Source organism: Ctenopharyngodon idella, chromosome 3 (genome assembly GCF_019924925.1).
Source record: "Ctenopharyngodon idella isolate HZGC_01 chromosome 3, HZGC01, whole genome shotgun sequence".
Classification (NCBI taxonomy): domain Eukaryota; kingdom Metazoa; phylum Chordata; class Actinopteri; order Cypriniformes; family Xenocyprididae; genus Ctenopharyngodon; species Ctenopharyngodon idella.
In genome coordinates, this window is record NC_067222.1 from 20,884,406 (window position 1) to 20,898,464 (window position 14,059).

Genomic DNA, 14,059 nt, shown 5'->3' on the forward strand with positions numbered 1-14,059 from the left:
CGCCAAATGATTATTTGATTTACAGAGATACTAAATCATTATTTATTGAGTCACGACATAGCCTATATTCTTCCGACTGTTTATTTTCAGGATTTAATAGATATATGCTTTCTGTATGCTGTAACACGTGGTGTAATGGCTTCTCTTCCGTCCATTCTTCCACCATGGATTTTAAAAATCAGAAAGCCCTGCATTGTCGCCATTGACCAATCAGAATTAAACATAGAGCTGTTTCGCCCCGCCCCTTTGTCACACGTACATTCTTTTCTACCAAAGCACTTTCTACCGATTTATTTATGATTATATGCATTTTAACGGAAACAATATATTTAATAATGATAATAATAATACATTTTAAACAGTTTTTCAGTTATCTTGTATTGTTTAAAGTCATGTATAAAATAGAATAAAATAAAAACATTGTACGTGCATATGAACGGAAAATAAACTATTCGTTAAAAAAGTTAACTAGGTTTGTACCGTTAAATAAATATTTATAGAGAACATTAATTCAGATAAATCAATAAAACGATCAGATGTCATACGTAAATATATTTTATAATACATTATATTTGGTATTCATACAAACATGGTGATTTGAATGTCATATTTTTTTTAAAGGTAAAGTGCTGAAATTCATTCCCAGCAATCTGTTTAGCATTCTCGCCAGATCTCGCGTTAATACGTAAGCCACGTCCCCTCGCCAGCAGTGTGATTTTTCAAAACGGTCCAATGGGAAAGTGCTTTTGCTCGAACGGACCAATCAGATTCTCCATAGCGCGTTTTTAAAGGTCTGTTTCATACTTCCACCTTCACAGTCCTTTTGGTCAGAAGCGGTAAGTTCCTTCTTTTTTTAAGTTGAAGTATAATGTATATAGTTTTAGTATTAGTAAAAAAATATCAGATTTCTGAAGTGTGAACTGATTGTAATACAACTTATGTTGATCTTTTCACGAAAGTGTTTATTTATTTTAGGTTGCGATATACTGTGTTTAATCAAACCTCATTAAAATGTCTGCTGCAAACGAGAACACTGCACGACTCACTCAGTTCAAAAACAAAGGAAAAGATGCAACTGTAAGTAATAAACATTCTGATACAACAAAAAGTGCTGATATCAATTGTTTTCTTTCAAATGTGAAACGATTATGTTTCATATAAATGTTAAATACTTTTTATGTAGGAGCTGAGACGTCGAAGGATCGAAGTCAATGTTGAACTTCGTAAAGCAAAGAAAGACGAGCAGATTTTGAAAAGGAGAAATGTGAGCAGTCTACCGGATGAGGCCACCTCTCCCCTTCAAGAGAAAAGCCAGAACTGTCAGGTATGTAGATGATAGATATTACTGCATAATTAATTTTTAGGTATTAGACATTATAAGATCTTTGTTCTGTGCAATTAGGCTCAACACTGGACTGTGGAGGAGATTGTAAATGGTGTGAACAGTAATAACTTGGAGACTCAAGTCCAGGCCACCCAAGCTGCCAGGTAATGCCTAAAAGATGGCTTTTACATGTGCAGAAATATGCATTTATATCAAATGTTTTTCATATTATAATTTGTGCTATTGAAATGCAGGAAGTTGCTGTCAAGAGAGAGGCATCCACCTATTGACCGTATCATCAGTGCTGGTCTGATTCCCAAGTTCGTGAGCTTCTTGGGTCTGGTAGACTCTCCTCCCATACAGTTTGAGGCAGCCTGGGCTCTGACTAACATTGCATCTGGAACATCTGACCAGACCAGCGCTGTGGTTCAGGGAGGGGCTGTCCCAGCATTCATCAGCCTCATTTCATCACCACATGCTCATATTAGCGAGCAGGCAGTCTGGGCCCTGGGAAACATTGCTGGTGGGTGGCCAATAGCATTTAATTTCAATGATATGGATTAATTTTTGTTAACTTGGTTGTATGAGGTTGAATGTATTTTTGCCCTTTTTGTTTATAGGTGACGGCTCTGCGTACAGAGATAAAGTCATTAAGCATGGTGCGATTGCCCCTCTATTAGCTCTGTTGGCTGTTCCTGACTTCTCTGTATTTCCTGTAAGTTTATTGTAAAGAGTAGTTTATATTTTTTCAATTTAAAATAAAAACAGATTTTTAAAGTGATCCTCAACTGGGTGGTCACAATTCAAAAATGAGCAACATGAATATTATATTATATTATATTATATTATAATATAAATTGTTTTATTTATTGTTTTATTTAAGTTTTGGATGACATGAAATTATTTGAGAACCGGTTTGAACCACAGATTGAATGTCATGGCTGAACTTGACTATCAGCTCATGACAATAATTTATTGAATATACTAAAATTGAACATGTACATCAAGGTAAATAAGGTAAAATATTTTCATGGATTTATTTTTCTCCCATTGTGTTTGGGTTTAGCGCTATTGGGTTTAAACTGCTATTTAAAATGTAGTGAGCATACTTTGCCAGTAGGTGGCATCAGAGCTTTAATAATTTGGCCTGACCAACCAGTCTGTCTTCTTCTGCAGTCTGGTTACCTGAGGAACGTCACCTGGACCCTGTCAAACCTGTGCCGCAATAAGAACCCTGCACCTCCTCTAGAGGCTGTGAAACAGATACTGCCAACACTTATCCGCCTTCTGCATCATGATGATAAAGAGGTGCTGGCGGACACCTGCTGGGCCGTCTCATACCTCACTGATGGGCCCAATGAGAGGATTGAGGTGGTGGTGCAGACTGGTGTGGTCCCTCAACTGGTGAAGCTATTGGGATCAGGGGAGCTTTCCATTGTGGTAAGTTGATGGAAAGTAGTGCTCTTGTACAGGGAAGCTATAGGAGGGTATGTGTTTGTGTATGTCATTTTCTTTTCTTTTTTCTTCCCACAGACCCCTTCACTGCGCTCAATCGGTAACATCGTCACTGGCACAGATGAACAGACCCAGGCGGTGATCAACGCTGGTGCTCTTTCCATGTTCCCCGCTCTGTTGCGCCACCACAAGAACAACATTCAAAAGGAGGCTTCCTGGACTTTGTCCAACATCACGGCTGGCAGGGAATATCAGATTCAGGAGGTCATCAATGCTGGCATTGTACCTTACCTGGTGGAAGTTCTCAGACGGGTATGTTGCCACAGTATAAGAACACAATATATGACTTGTCCATGAAGCTGTTCTTTGTTTATTTAACTATTTTCTCTCATACTTTATGCAGGGTGACTACAAGACCCAGAAGGAGGCTGTATGGGCAGTGACCAACTACACCAGCGGAGGCACTGTAGAGCAAGTGGTTTACCTTGTTCAGGCCAATATACTAGAGCCCTTGTTGAATCTGCTCTCCACTAAGGACAGCAAAACTATTCTTGTCATCTTGGATGTGATCTCCAATATCTTTTTGGTATGATTCCTTTAAAGTCCGCATGAACTGAAAACTCACTTTTTTTCTAAATGCATATTACAAGGTCAAAATTTAAAAAGGGGGGGGGGGGATTTTTATTATTTATTTTATTTATTTATTTTTATTTAATTAAATATATAGACAACTTCTAAGGGTGCTCCGATCAGGATTTTTTGGGCCGATCACTGGAAGCAGTATTGGCTAATACCGATCACCGAAATAATGCTATTCTTTACAATGTTTTTCAAGTATCAAAAAAGTAAGAGATGAGAATTGGTATTGACATGTTTCTGTGTGTATTTGACCATTTAGGTGCAAACCTGAAGCTCAAAGTTCTCTTAGCTTGTTACTGTTCCTCTCCAAGTTTATTATTATCAAGCACGTCCTGCAGTTTAGTAACAGTAGACTGTATTTTACGACAATCACTGATCTAGCTGATTTGGATGTTAACTTTTGGCTTTTAGGGTGGAATGAATGCGCACCACTGTGAAGGAAAGAAATGCACTAAAATCGCACAGCCCTAGTTTTTTGCTGTCATTGCAATGTCTCCGTTCTCCGCAAAGATGTTGTAAACTTGCTGTCCTTTTCAGACACCTGGTAGATCTGCCAGAAAGGTAAATGTAGTGAAGCAATTTTAGCTGCGCATAGAAAAATTGTCTTGTGAGTTTTGCGTCATCTGATCAGCCTTTATAGAGCCCACTGATCAAACTACAGTAGTCAAAAAAGTTCATCAAAGTTGTTTAGGACAAGGAGGTTTAGGACAACTTTGAAAGGTTTTGATCCACTTCAAATATTGACTCTATATATAGATCCATCAGAGCACGCTTAAGCCCTGAGTATGCCCCCGAGCACAGTTGAATGCACAGCCTTGCAAAGTATACTTCACTTGACTTGCACGCGTACACAGGCATTCGATGCATGTGCAGTTTTGAGCAATCTCTCACCACGAGTTACAACCCATGTAAATACATTTGTATTCTTTCATGCTAGAGTTGTACAAATGATGGTACTTTCTAACCTCTTAGCACAATCCGTCATCTATATAGGCCTCCATTGTCGCTGTAGCTTGCATGCGTTTCGGACTTGTGGATAAACTAATTACTGAAAAAAATTAAATGCACATGTGCGACCTGTACAGAACAAAAGATCTTTTGCTACTTCTGTTTCATTGTGACTTTTTAAATCAGGGATTTTAATAAAAAATGTCATGTTCAGGGTCACCTTTTTATTTGACACATTTGTTTTTTTTTTAAAGGCTGGTGAGAAGATTGGTGAGGTCGATAAGCTGTCTCTGATGATTGAGGAATGTGGCGGCCTGGACAAAATCGAAGCTTTGCAGTCGCATGAAAATGAAATGGTCTACAAGGCCTCCCTCAACCTTATTGAAAAGTACTTCTCTGGAGAGGTTGGTTGAATGTTAAAATCTTTAGTGACATATTAGGCATTGTGTAGGTTTGATCAATTTGCGTGTTAATAATTTGCTCAGTTATGTTAATTTGCAAAAATAAGCATCTCCATCCTCAAGTGTTTTGAAAGTGGTGTGTCTAGCTGTTAAGCGTTCTTTGTTTCTGTCTTGCAGGAGGAAGAGGATGAATGTGTTGCCCCTGAGGCTACAACTGATGGCTATGCGTTCCAGATTAATGAGAACCAAAGCACTTTCAACTTCTGAATATCTGATCCGTGTTTGTTTTGTATGTGATTGTTCCAATCATTTCTGTAAACCACTCGTCTTGTTCATGTTTATTCTTTGTGAGGACCTCATGCTCTAAGTTGTACATATGAATCTGTTTCAATTTTATTTGTTGTAAATAAAAAATGTAAAAGAACAAACGTGTGTGTGTGTGTGATCTTTATCCAAGTATTACAGTAAATGTAAGTAATGGTGGGAAAATGAGTGATTCCGTATGTGAGATATAAGTATGGATTACAGAGCTCTATGAATAACAAGTAGGTCTGATGTCACTGTTTGGGCGGTTTTAGTGGCTCAGCAGATGCCAGACACCTAACAAACCACATTTCCTCAATTCAGTCGCCTGTAGCGATACAACTTTTCCCTCAAGGTCTCATTGGAATGGCAGCAGAGCCCGAGTGCGGTTCGTTCGTGGAAAATGCGGAGAACTTCAGGAGGTCTCTGTAAGCGGATCTTTTTAGGGAACGTAGTGGATTTACTTTCGCAGAGGGTAGAAATACGAGCAGCACGTTAAAGCCGCCGCGCGAGTGTGTATGTATGTAGACATGGCAGGGCTGTGCACATCCGGGCCACAGGACCGTGACTCCATTATTTTCTGTTCACTGTGAAACTGGCGTTGAGAAGAACCAAAAAGCAACTCCATACAACATTCGAATCGTTTTCAGTAATAGTCATCCTGGATAAGGGACAAGGACATGTCTAATCAAGGAGTGAGAAGAAATGGACCCGTCAAGTTGCGTTTAACAGGTAAGGGATTTGCGACATCGTACAGTTTCATCTGAAACTGGCTAGCTGGCTAACAGCTACTGCTGTAAGTCATTGTAGTGTTCAATCTTTACATGAGGACTTCCATTTAAATGCACTCTACTTTGTTTAATTGTCAGAATAAAAAATGATTTTTTTTGCTTTATGGCGAATATATGACCGAAACTGGCGTTTTTGCAGCGTTGCGTTCTTTAGAGGGCTGGACAACGTCATAATGGAGCCTCAATGGAGCGCGAACGCAACAATCATATTTCTTATGCGTTCATTGTTTACCTTCTCTAAGTTGCGTTGCGAGCATCCTTAATGTGCTTTTTAAAGCGAATACATGCAGCTACATACGTACGGATCTAGGGCTTTTAATAAAAACTTGGCAGTTGGTTACACGAACGATATGGCTTATTGATAAATTCAGTGTAGTAATTAACAAAACGCGCACATTTAAAGCGTATTTTATGTAGTCAGTTGCGCCAAATCCAAGATGTGAGTTTAAGAAATAATGTTGCTTTAATCACAATAATCCTAGTCTGCAAGTGTTTAGTCTTTTTGTATTTGAAATGTTTGCACCATGTGGCACTGACAAACTATTTGACCAATTACTAGTAACTATTTAGCATGGGGTTAAACAAACATGTCGCCTTTTTAAAAATGAAGCGTGCGACAAAACCTGTAGTATCGATTTTACACAAGAAATGTCAATAGTAGAGCCACATATCACTATCACCATTCTTAAGCCACGATACGATATTATTGCAATTATAAACATTTTGCGATATCCTGAGTATTGCAATAAAACATATAGCGATTTGTTACCCTTTTTTAAAATGCAAATGTCCCCAAAGGAAATATATGGACAAGGTTGTTTTTATATAATAAGATAAAGTTCTCAGTTTGTTTATTTCACATCTTCATATCAATCTCCTTCATCCCTTCCTTGTTCAATATTTTTCTCCCTGGTATTGTAGATAAATGTTTTAATAGAAATTACAGATTTTAAACGATAATGTTTGCTCATTTCGATGTATGAAAACTCAATTCAGTGTATTTTTTTAAGCAGTTTACAAAGAACAACCTTAGTAACACCTTAATGAACACTGGAAACTCTAAGCTCCATTTCAATTATGAAATTTAACGATGTGTTGAATCATATTTTTATTGTGGTTTTAGGAAGATACATAAATTTGCCATTCAAATATACTTAAAAGCATACAACTTGGACGCTAGCTAGCTGGTGCTATGTGATTTTGTCATTGTGAAATAGCCTACACAAGAACGCAAAACAGTTTGAATAAAAAAAAAATAGCTGGCAGCTGGCTTGCAGTGCAGACGTGGTGTGACGGCATTTGCATGTCGAATTAACAAATTTATTTAGACGTCCCCGAGCAGTCCATGTTCAGAAATATGCAAGAACATACTTCCTTTGCAAAGTTCCTAACCCTAACCCTGACTGATAGTTGGTTAAGACCAATATTTTGCATTTATATTAATATTGTAACTTAATCAGTTATCAGTTTCTTAAAGGTGCAGTAAGCAATTTTTGAGAAACGTTGTTGAAGGTGGATCGGATTGAGCAGCACAACACACTTGTAGCCAATCAGCAGTAGGGGGCATGTCCACTCATGATGGGGGAGGAGAGAGAGTGAGCAAGATGGAGATTTGAAGGCTGTAGAAAGAGAGGTGGCTGAGAGACATTACAAAACAGAAAAGCTCAGAGGAATATCACTGGAAAAAGAAGGGTTATGATCAGGCAAGGGCTTTAGGACCTGCTTTTTATGTTAGAAAAGCTTTCTAGTGCTAGAGGGAACTAAGCGGGAAGTCCTGAAAAAGGACGCTATGGTTGTGTTGTTTCTGCTCCATATGTGAGTAACATTGGTTTTGCGATGTTTCACAGAACCAAGATATGCTGTTGTAGTAATGTTAGCTCTAGTAACAGGACCGTTTTGTGTGTCATTGTTTGTCTGGAGCTGGTGTGCTGCTGGCGGCGAGCAATAAACTCTTGCTAGTATGTAGTCTTGTGTACTGTATGTTCATTGTTTGTTCTTACTTGTTGTTCGTTCATCATCTTCACTTTGTTTTTCGCGAAGCATTATTTTTCTTTGCTTCAGCTATGATAAAGAGACATCCACTCTTGCATTGCTTGTTTCTGCATTTTGGGGGTGGAGCAATGAAGGTTTGTTTAGGCTGATTTCAAATATCAACAGTGTTTCTCAGAAATCACTTACTGCACCTTTAATAAAGATCTACTGATAAATTGTTGATGATTTTGTTCCAAATCTCTGCTCAGAGCTTTGTCCACTTTGTATCTTGAGTTATTGAAGACTTTTTTTTGTCAAAAAGTTTAATTGTTTTTTTTTTTTTTATTATTAAAATATCCATAATTCTTATGCTTTTATTGTTGTGCTTTAATTTATTGTTGTTAAAAAAGTAAAACAATTAAAATTGGTTCTACATATTGTCTATTCGAAACTTAAATCTAGAAGAAATTGGTTTTGTCATAAAAAAATCATTGTCAGTTGATCGATAATTTGTAAAAGCTATGATTGTTTACAATATCAGCAGTGTACCCCCGAACTGCAGGTTTCACTTAGGAAAATTAAAATATTAGAGATATTTTAAATATTTAACAACTATTACGATTGTTTTTTTTTTTTTTACATTTCCAATGAGATCATATTTAATTATTGTTTTACTTTTATTTTTGCCATTTATAAACAATACAACAATAAAGACATAAAAATCATTATGAATATTTTAGTAATGAGTGCCTATATGTTTATTTGGCCTATGTCACTGTTAAGTTTAAAATGTTACTCATTTCTCACATCAGAATAAATGGTTGTTACATAAAAAGATGAGTAATTTATTCAAATACTAAGTAAGTTGTGTTTCCTGTGAGCACTGCTATTTCCTGTTGAACTCTCAGTTGTGTTGTTGCATGGTTTTCTTTAAAGACCCACCAAATGGCAATGAGGCCCGATGTTGAAGAACCAAAAATGTGAATGTCGGTGAAAAATATGGGTCAACCTGATTATCAGTCTGTCTCTATAAAAGTTTCTGTTCATGACCTCAGGGAATGCGTTCCACAATGAAGCATACTGTGCAGTGAAATCAACCTCCAAGTATGCAGCAGGATGTTGTAGTATTCATCATGACCCAGTGGTGTGGTTGTGGGAGGAAGCAGCAGTCTGTGAGACTTGAAGATTCGTCTGTGGGGCTCTGGAGATGTCTGGCTCTCGCATATAGAAAGAGCTCATTTTCCTCCCTGGTTGCTGTTGCACCCTTAAATGAGCTATTTTCACTGCATTGTGGGTTGGAATGAGGATAAAATTTTTACAATGACTGACCTGCTGTCATCTCACAGCTTCCTACCAGTTCCCAGTGCTTCACTATATAGGAGATTAACCTAGTTGTACCACAGTGCAACTAATTTTTCAGGAATCAAGACGTCCTCTTTGGTTGAAAGCGTTTTAATGTCTCTCTGATGTGCTTTATTATGAAGACAACTTCACTGTGGCTGCTCTACGTGCATACAGATTTTTCAGTGCAAGCCATTTCAGTGGCAGTGGCATCAAAGACTGTGCATTACAGTGATTTTACCATGGTTTGCTTCAGTTGTGCCTAAGAACATGTACCTCTTAACTGAGGTAAAATCACTGAAGAGCATATCTTCTCTTGGCTAATGGACCCTTTTCGCAGACTGTCACAGAACATTTGCAGAGTTATTAATGTTGTAAATCTAGCAAAGTGTTTTATGTTTTCATTTAAAAATGGCTGAGGCAAATTTGACATTTCTTTCGTCTGACTAACGTAATCAATCGCTCACTATTTTCTCAAAAAAAAATTTCTTTTGCTATTGGAGCAAATAGAAATGCAAAAATTATATTTGTAGGTTCCGTTCATCACTATAGAAGTTTACCCAACAATGATGACTTCTGCTTTTGAGAACCCCAGAAATGTAAAAAGGGTTCATGGCTTTAATGGATTATTATTGCCCGACTATTATGATGACTTGTTCAAATTGTGATCCATGAGCCCACTTTTAAAGATGACCACTTCCCTCATGACTTTGCACAATTCAGTCATTATGCTTTATTAAAAGGTAGGGCTGCCCTATCATTTAGCTATATTTAGCTCATTTAGACTTTATTAGCTTTTTTTTTTTTCTCAGCCGTTACCACGGCTGGTCCATGTAGTAATTATGTCAGGCAAGAAATGCAAACGTTCGTCTATCATTCATCGACCTAGTAGCCTAACGTTAGCCACTTTACATGGCCCTTCGCTTAGACGTTAACCTAGATAAATGTGCGCTATTATTAGGCACATACATATCCAAGTGTTCGTGCGGAGTGTGGAAGCTAAATTAGTACAGCAGTGCTGTATGTTTAACTTAACATGTATTTGTCTCTATAGACGCATCCACTATACTGTGCAGATAAGAGTCAGTGTCATGAACTTTATCTTTGCAGCGGACAGTGACTCAGAAAACACTAGTTTATCAATGTGTCTTCTTTTGTCTTTTTTTTCTTTTCTTTTTTGTCTTCTTGCTGTTTTTTCCAATCACATTCATAATCACTACTTTTGCAGATGCGCTATGGCAAGCTTTATGCGTGTGCTTGAGCGCTTAAAGGGTTAGTTCACCCAAAAATTCTGTCATTAATTACTCACCCTCATGTTATTCCAAACCCATAAGACTTTCGTTCATCTTCGGAACACAAATGAATGTATTTTTAATGAAATCTGATTTCAGCGATTTCCCTCCATTGACAGATACGCAACTGACACTTTGACGCTTCAAAAAGTTCATAAAGATCATACAACTAATCCATATGAATTGAGTAGCTTATTCCATATTTTCTGAAGAAGCTTGATCGCTTTATATGATGAACAGATTTAGGCTTTTATTTACAATTTAGGCTTTTATTTACACGTAAACATTCATCAAAGCACTAGTATTGTCAAAAGTATCAACTTCGGTACCAATTTGGTATGGAATTTTAAAAATGTGACGATACCAGCATTTCCCCCTAGCATTTTGAGCGCTGTTGAGTGGATTTGTAAACACGTCTGATTGGCCATTGTGTTCATGTTCTCAACAGATATGTCTGTGATTGGCTAATGATCAACGCTTCAAAAACATGTTGTAAATAGACATCTTTGATGCTCTTAACCGAGCGCTTACACGGATACACACGAGAGCTTTCGAAAGTAGGTGTCTATTGTTGGATCCCTAATATATCCACTGATAGACGCCTGCTTTCAAACGCTCCCGTGAAAAAGTCTTGCTTAACAGCCGTGGTCATCATTCACTTTAAATGGAAAAGAGGACATTTTATTATAAATATGTCTTTTTTGTTCCACAGAAAAAAAGTAAGTCATACTGGTTTCAAAAGACACAAAATTTGAGTAAGCTAAATCTTTAATTAAATGTATTGTTGAAACAGTCAGGTACAATTTAGCTAGTTTTTTTTTTTTTGTCTCATCTCATGCTTTCTTGGTAAAGATAACAAAACATACAATCCTCTAGGTCACAATTATTTAGTTTGAAGGGTTTTGATACAAACAGCTAAACAAACATGGGTGGACGTTGAGGCAGATGACAGCGGCCATGTTTGATGTGCCTCCAGGATCAGCGCTCCGGCAAATTCCAAGTCTTTCCACTCGTTGCGAGCAGCCAAATTAAATATTTAAGCACACGCAGTGTCTGATGGAATGAGCTAGAGAGGAGAGGACAGTTAGAGCTGTAGTCTTATGTTTACTGAAGCAGACTACTGTTCAACATTGGTTTCTGATGTTAATAAGCTAATATCATTACTTGGTCATTAATAAATGTGCAAGGATCAAGTATACCATTATCAAGTAAGACTCTAGCAGGATCTAATGGAATTGCAGGTCTTTGCAGACCCAGGATGATTTGTGGTGGTGAGTGGCATTCATGGAATGCAAAATCACTACAGAAATCGAAAGGACTCCCCTTACCCTTTAAAGAAAATTTCTTGTGTGGATTCAGATTCATCAACAACCTACGTCTGCAATCTTGTTTTTTTTAGGCCTAGCCTGTTTTTACTGCCCCGTCCCTTAGGAATAACCATGGTGGTAGTCCAGGATTGCAATCTCAGGATCTCTTCTTTATTGTACTTGCAGTTAAACTTGCAACATTTCCATTTGTGTAGTAGTTTGACATTTAGCTACTAACAACATGGATGAATTCTCACAAAACCTGTCTAGATCAAGTCAATATTTCATCCAAAAATCAAATGAAAAAGCAATTGTATTGTGCTTAAAGGAAATAAAGCCTATTTTTATTAGCTATTTTGATTATTAGCATTTAATTCTCATTACTCTAATGTGAAATAATTAGGGATTGGTAGATTGGTCCTGAAGTATTAGTAATTTTGACCTTTTTTTTTGGCCTATTAAATGTATAAAGGATGGCTTTCAAATATAATGGTAAATGGCTATAATTACTAATTTTCTCCTCAAAAACTGCTAAAAATTTCCATTTAATAGCTTTATCAGTAGTGGTATTAATATTTGTGTGATATTGTCAATGATAGTACTTGGTATCAGATCGAAAGCAAAGTAAGTAGTGTCACCCATCCCCAAAAAAACAATTGTCATTACTGCAATGCATATTACATCAATATATTATTCAAATGATCATACACAATTGAGAATAAGTCTGGATGAATTATAGTAATGAGAATTTGAGGGGAACATGTTTAATCATCATTAAAATAAATTTACAATGTAAAACGGTCTCAATGAATAGGCTTAATTTTCATTATGCGAAATGTGATTTCTTTTTTTTTTTTCTTTTGATTGTGAAAAGTCTGAAGACTCTTGTATTTTTAAGAAAACAGATGCAGTAGGAAAGGACTTATAACAAGGATGAAACGTTGTCACATTCACAGAGCTGAAGAATCCGTATGCAATTCCCTTGTGTTATCCGTCACGTCTCTCATACATTCGATGTGACTAACTTTGCCATAATTTTTTCTGCCATGGAAATGCCCTTCATCTCACTGTGAGAATCGTTGTCATGCAGAGGTTTGCTGTGTGACTCACCGTGTGGTTTGGCATCTCCTCGTTCTTTTCCTCTCTGTTTTTCTTTATTCCCTTCTTCAATCATATATCACAATTACAGTTGTCTAGACATGCTTTAGCATAACATAAATAGGGTCCTTGTATTTTTATTCTCAGGCTGTACAGAGAGATTATACATTTTAGATTCTATTTTCTTTCATAATACTCATTCCTTATCATGTTGTGCATGTTATTTCAAAGACATAATATTTGGCTTCATATGCTTTCATTAAAATGTAATAACTTGCTCCACCTCTGAAACAACTTTTCTTGTTGGCTGACATCATCAAGCCCTCTTATCTTTCAACCCCTCCCCCATTCAAGTCCAGAACTATTTTTTTTTTACTCATTGAATATCCTGTGTCTCTTAGAAATGTCATATTGCTGAAGTAAAATGGGTTATGTTGACTGTAAGCATGCAATGCAGTCTTAGTCCAGCATTAAATTTCTCATCCATACCTGGGGTTCGGACATTGACTTAATTACAGAAAATTCAGAGTAAAGTTTATTTGTCAGCATCAGACAGTTGTCGTTGTCTAATTGCGATGTAATAGTTAATGGAAAGCCATTCCAGCCATGTTGGTCTCCAGACGGAACGGCTGGTAAAAACACCATGTTTAGCTGCATATGGCTGTCGACTCGGCTGCCAAATTTCCGAATTGCATTCTAGCGGAGAGTTTAAAGGGCAGGAGTGGAAAAAAACAACAAATCGAAAGCAGGCGAAAAGAAAGTGCAATAATTGCACACCATTTGTAAGCGTTTTTCTTCTCCAACTGAGAGCCCTCAAATGATTGAAATTGTTCCACCAATTAATAGACTGAGACTGGATTTCCTGTTGGTTCAGCTGCTCTGCTGGAAGGCAAAGGCCGAGACGGTTGTGCTTACAAGCCACTGCGTCTGAACTGTAGTGGCCAGATAAGCAGGACAGCTGCGGCAGAAATGCAGACGCAGGCTGTTTAAATAAGAAACCCAACTGCACTGACTGCTGCACTGTGCAATAGTTCAGACCAGGTGTGAAGATGTTAGAAGCGTTTAGGTGTTTTTCACGTCCCAGAGCAATAATGCTGTCTGTTTTTCTTTTTCTTTTTCAAACCTTGATTGACCAGATTGGACTGGGGGAAATGTGATCCAGGATCAGAAACAGGCTTGTGGTCCTATG

At 37.4% G+C, this 14,059-nt stretch overlaps 2 protein-coding genes across 2 annotated transcripts in view; both read left to right on the top strand.

Moving 5' to 3' along the window:
• The first annotated feature begins 765 nt into the window (after nucleotides 1-765).
• On the top strand, nucleotides 766-5,195 carry kpna2 (karyopherin alpha 2 (RAG cohort 1, importin alpha 1)). Its single transcript, XM_051888469.1, has 11 exons — nucleotides 766-836; nucleotides 976-1,077; nucleotides 1,184-1,324; nucleotides 1,403-1,488; nucleotides 1,579-1,847; nucleotides 1,945-2,039; nucleotides 2,501-2,764; nucleotides 2,858-3,091; nucleotides 3,183-3,365; nucleotides 4,621-4,770; nucleotides 4,945-5,195. The coding sequence occupies exons 2-11, from the start codon at nucleotides 1,012-1,014 to the stop codon at nucleotides 5,032-5,034; spliced, it is 1,578 nt and encodes a 525-aa protein (XP_051744429.1). The 5' UTR covers nucleotides 766-836; nucleotides 976-1,011; the 3' UTR covers nucleotides 5,035-5,195.
• Nucleotides 5,196-5,364: 169 nt separating this feature from the next.
• Nucleotides 5,365-14,059, top strand: part of smurf2 (SMAD specific E3 ubiquitin protein ligase 2) — a 58,505-nt gene continuing 49,810 nt past the window's right edge. The window contains exon 1 of the mRNA XM_051885040.1: nucleotides 5,365-5,802. Coding sequence (XP_051741000.1) covers nucleotides 5,751-5,802 — 52 coding nt within the window. The 5' untranslated portion in view covers nucleotides 5,365-5,750. The remainder of the gene's footprint in view (nucleotides 5,803-14,059) is intronic.

Excerpts from the sequence above, each read along its gene's own strand:
- kpna2 (XM_051888469.1), top strand. The coding sequence starts at position 1,012 with ATGTCTGCTGCAAACGAGAACACTGCACGACTCACTCAGTTCAAAAAC. Across the intron at positions 1,078-1,183 it reads ACAAAGGAAAAGATGCAACT|GAGCTGAGACGTCGAAGGAT; the intron begins GTAAGTAATAAA and ends CTTTTTATGTAG. Across the intron at positions 3,092-3,182 it reads TGGTGGAAGTTCTCAGACGG|GGTGACTACAAGACCCAGAA; the intron begins GTATGTTGCCAC and ends TACTTTATGCAG.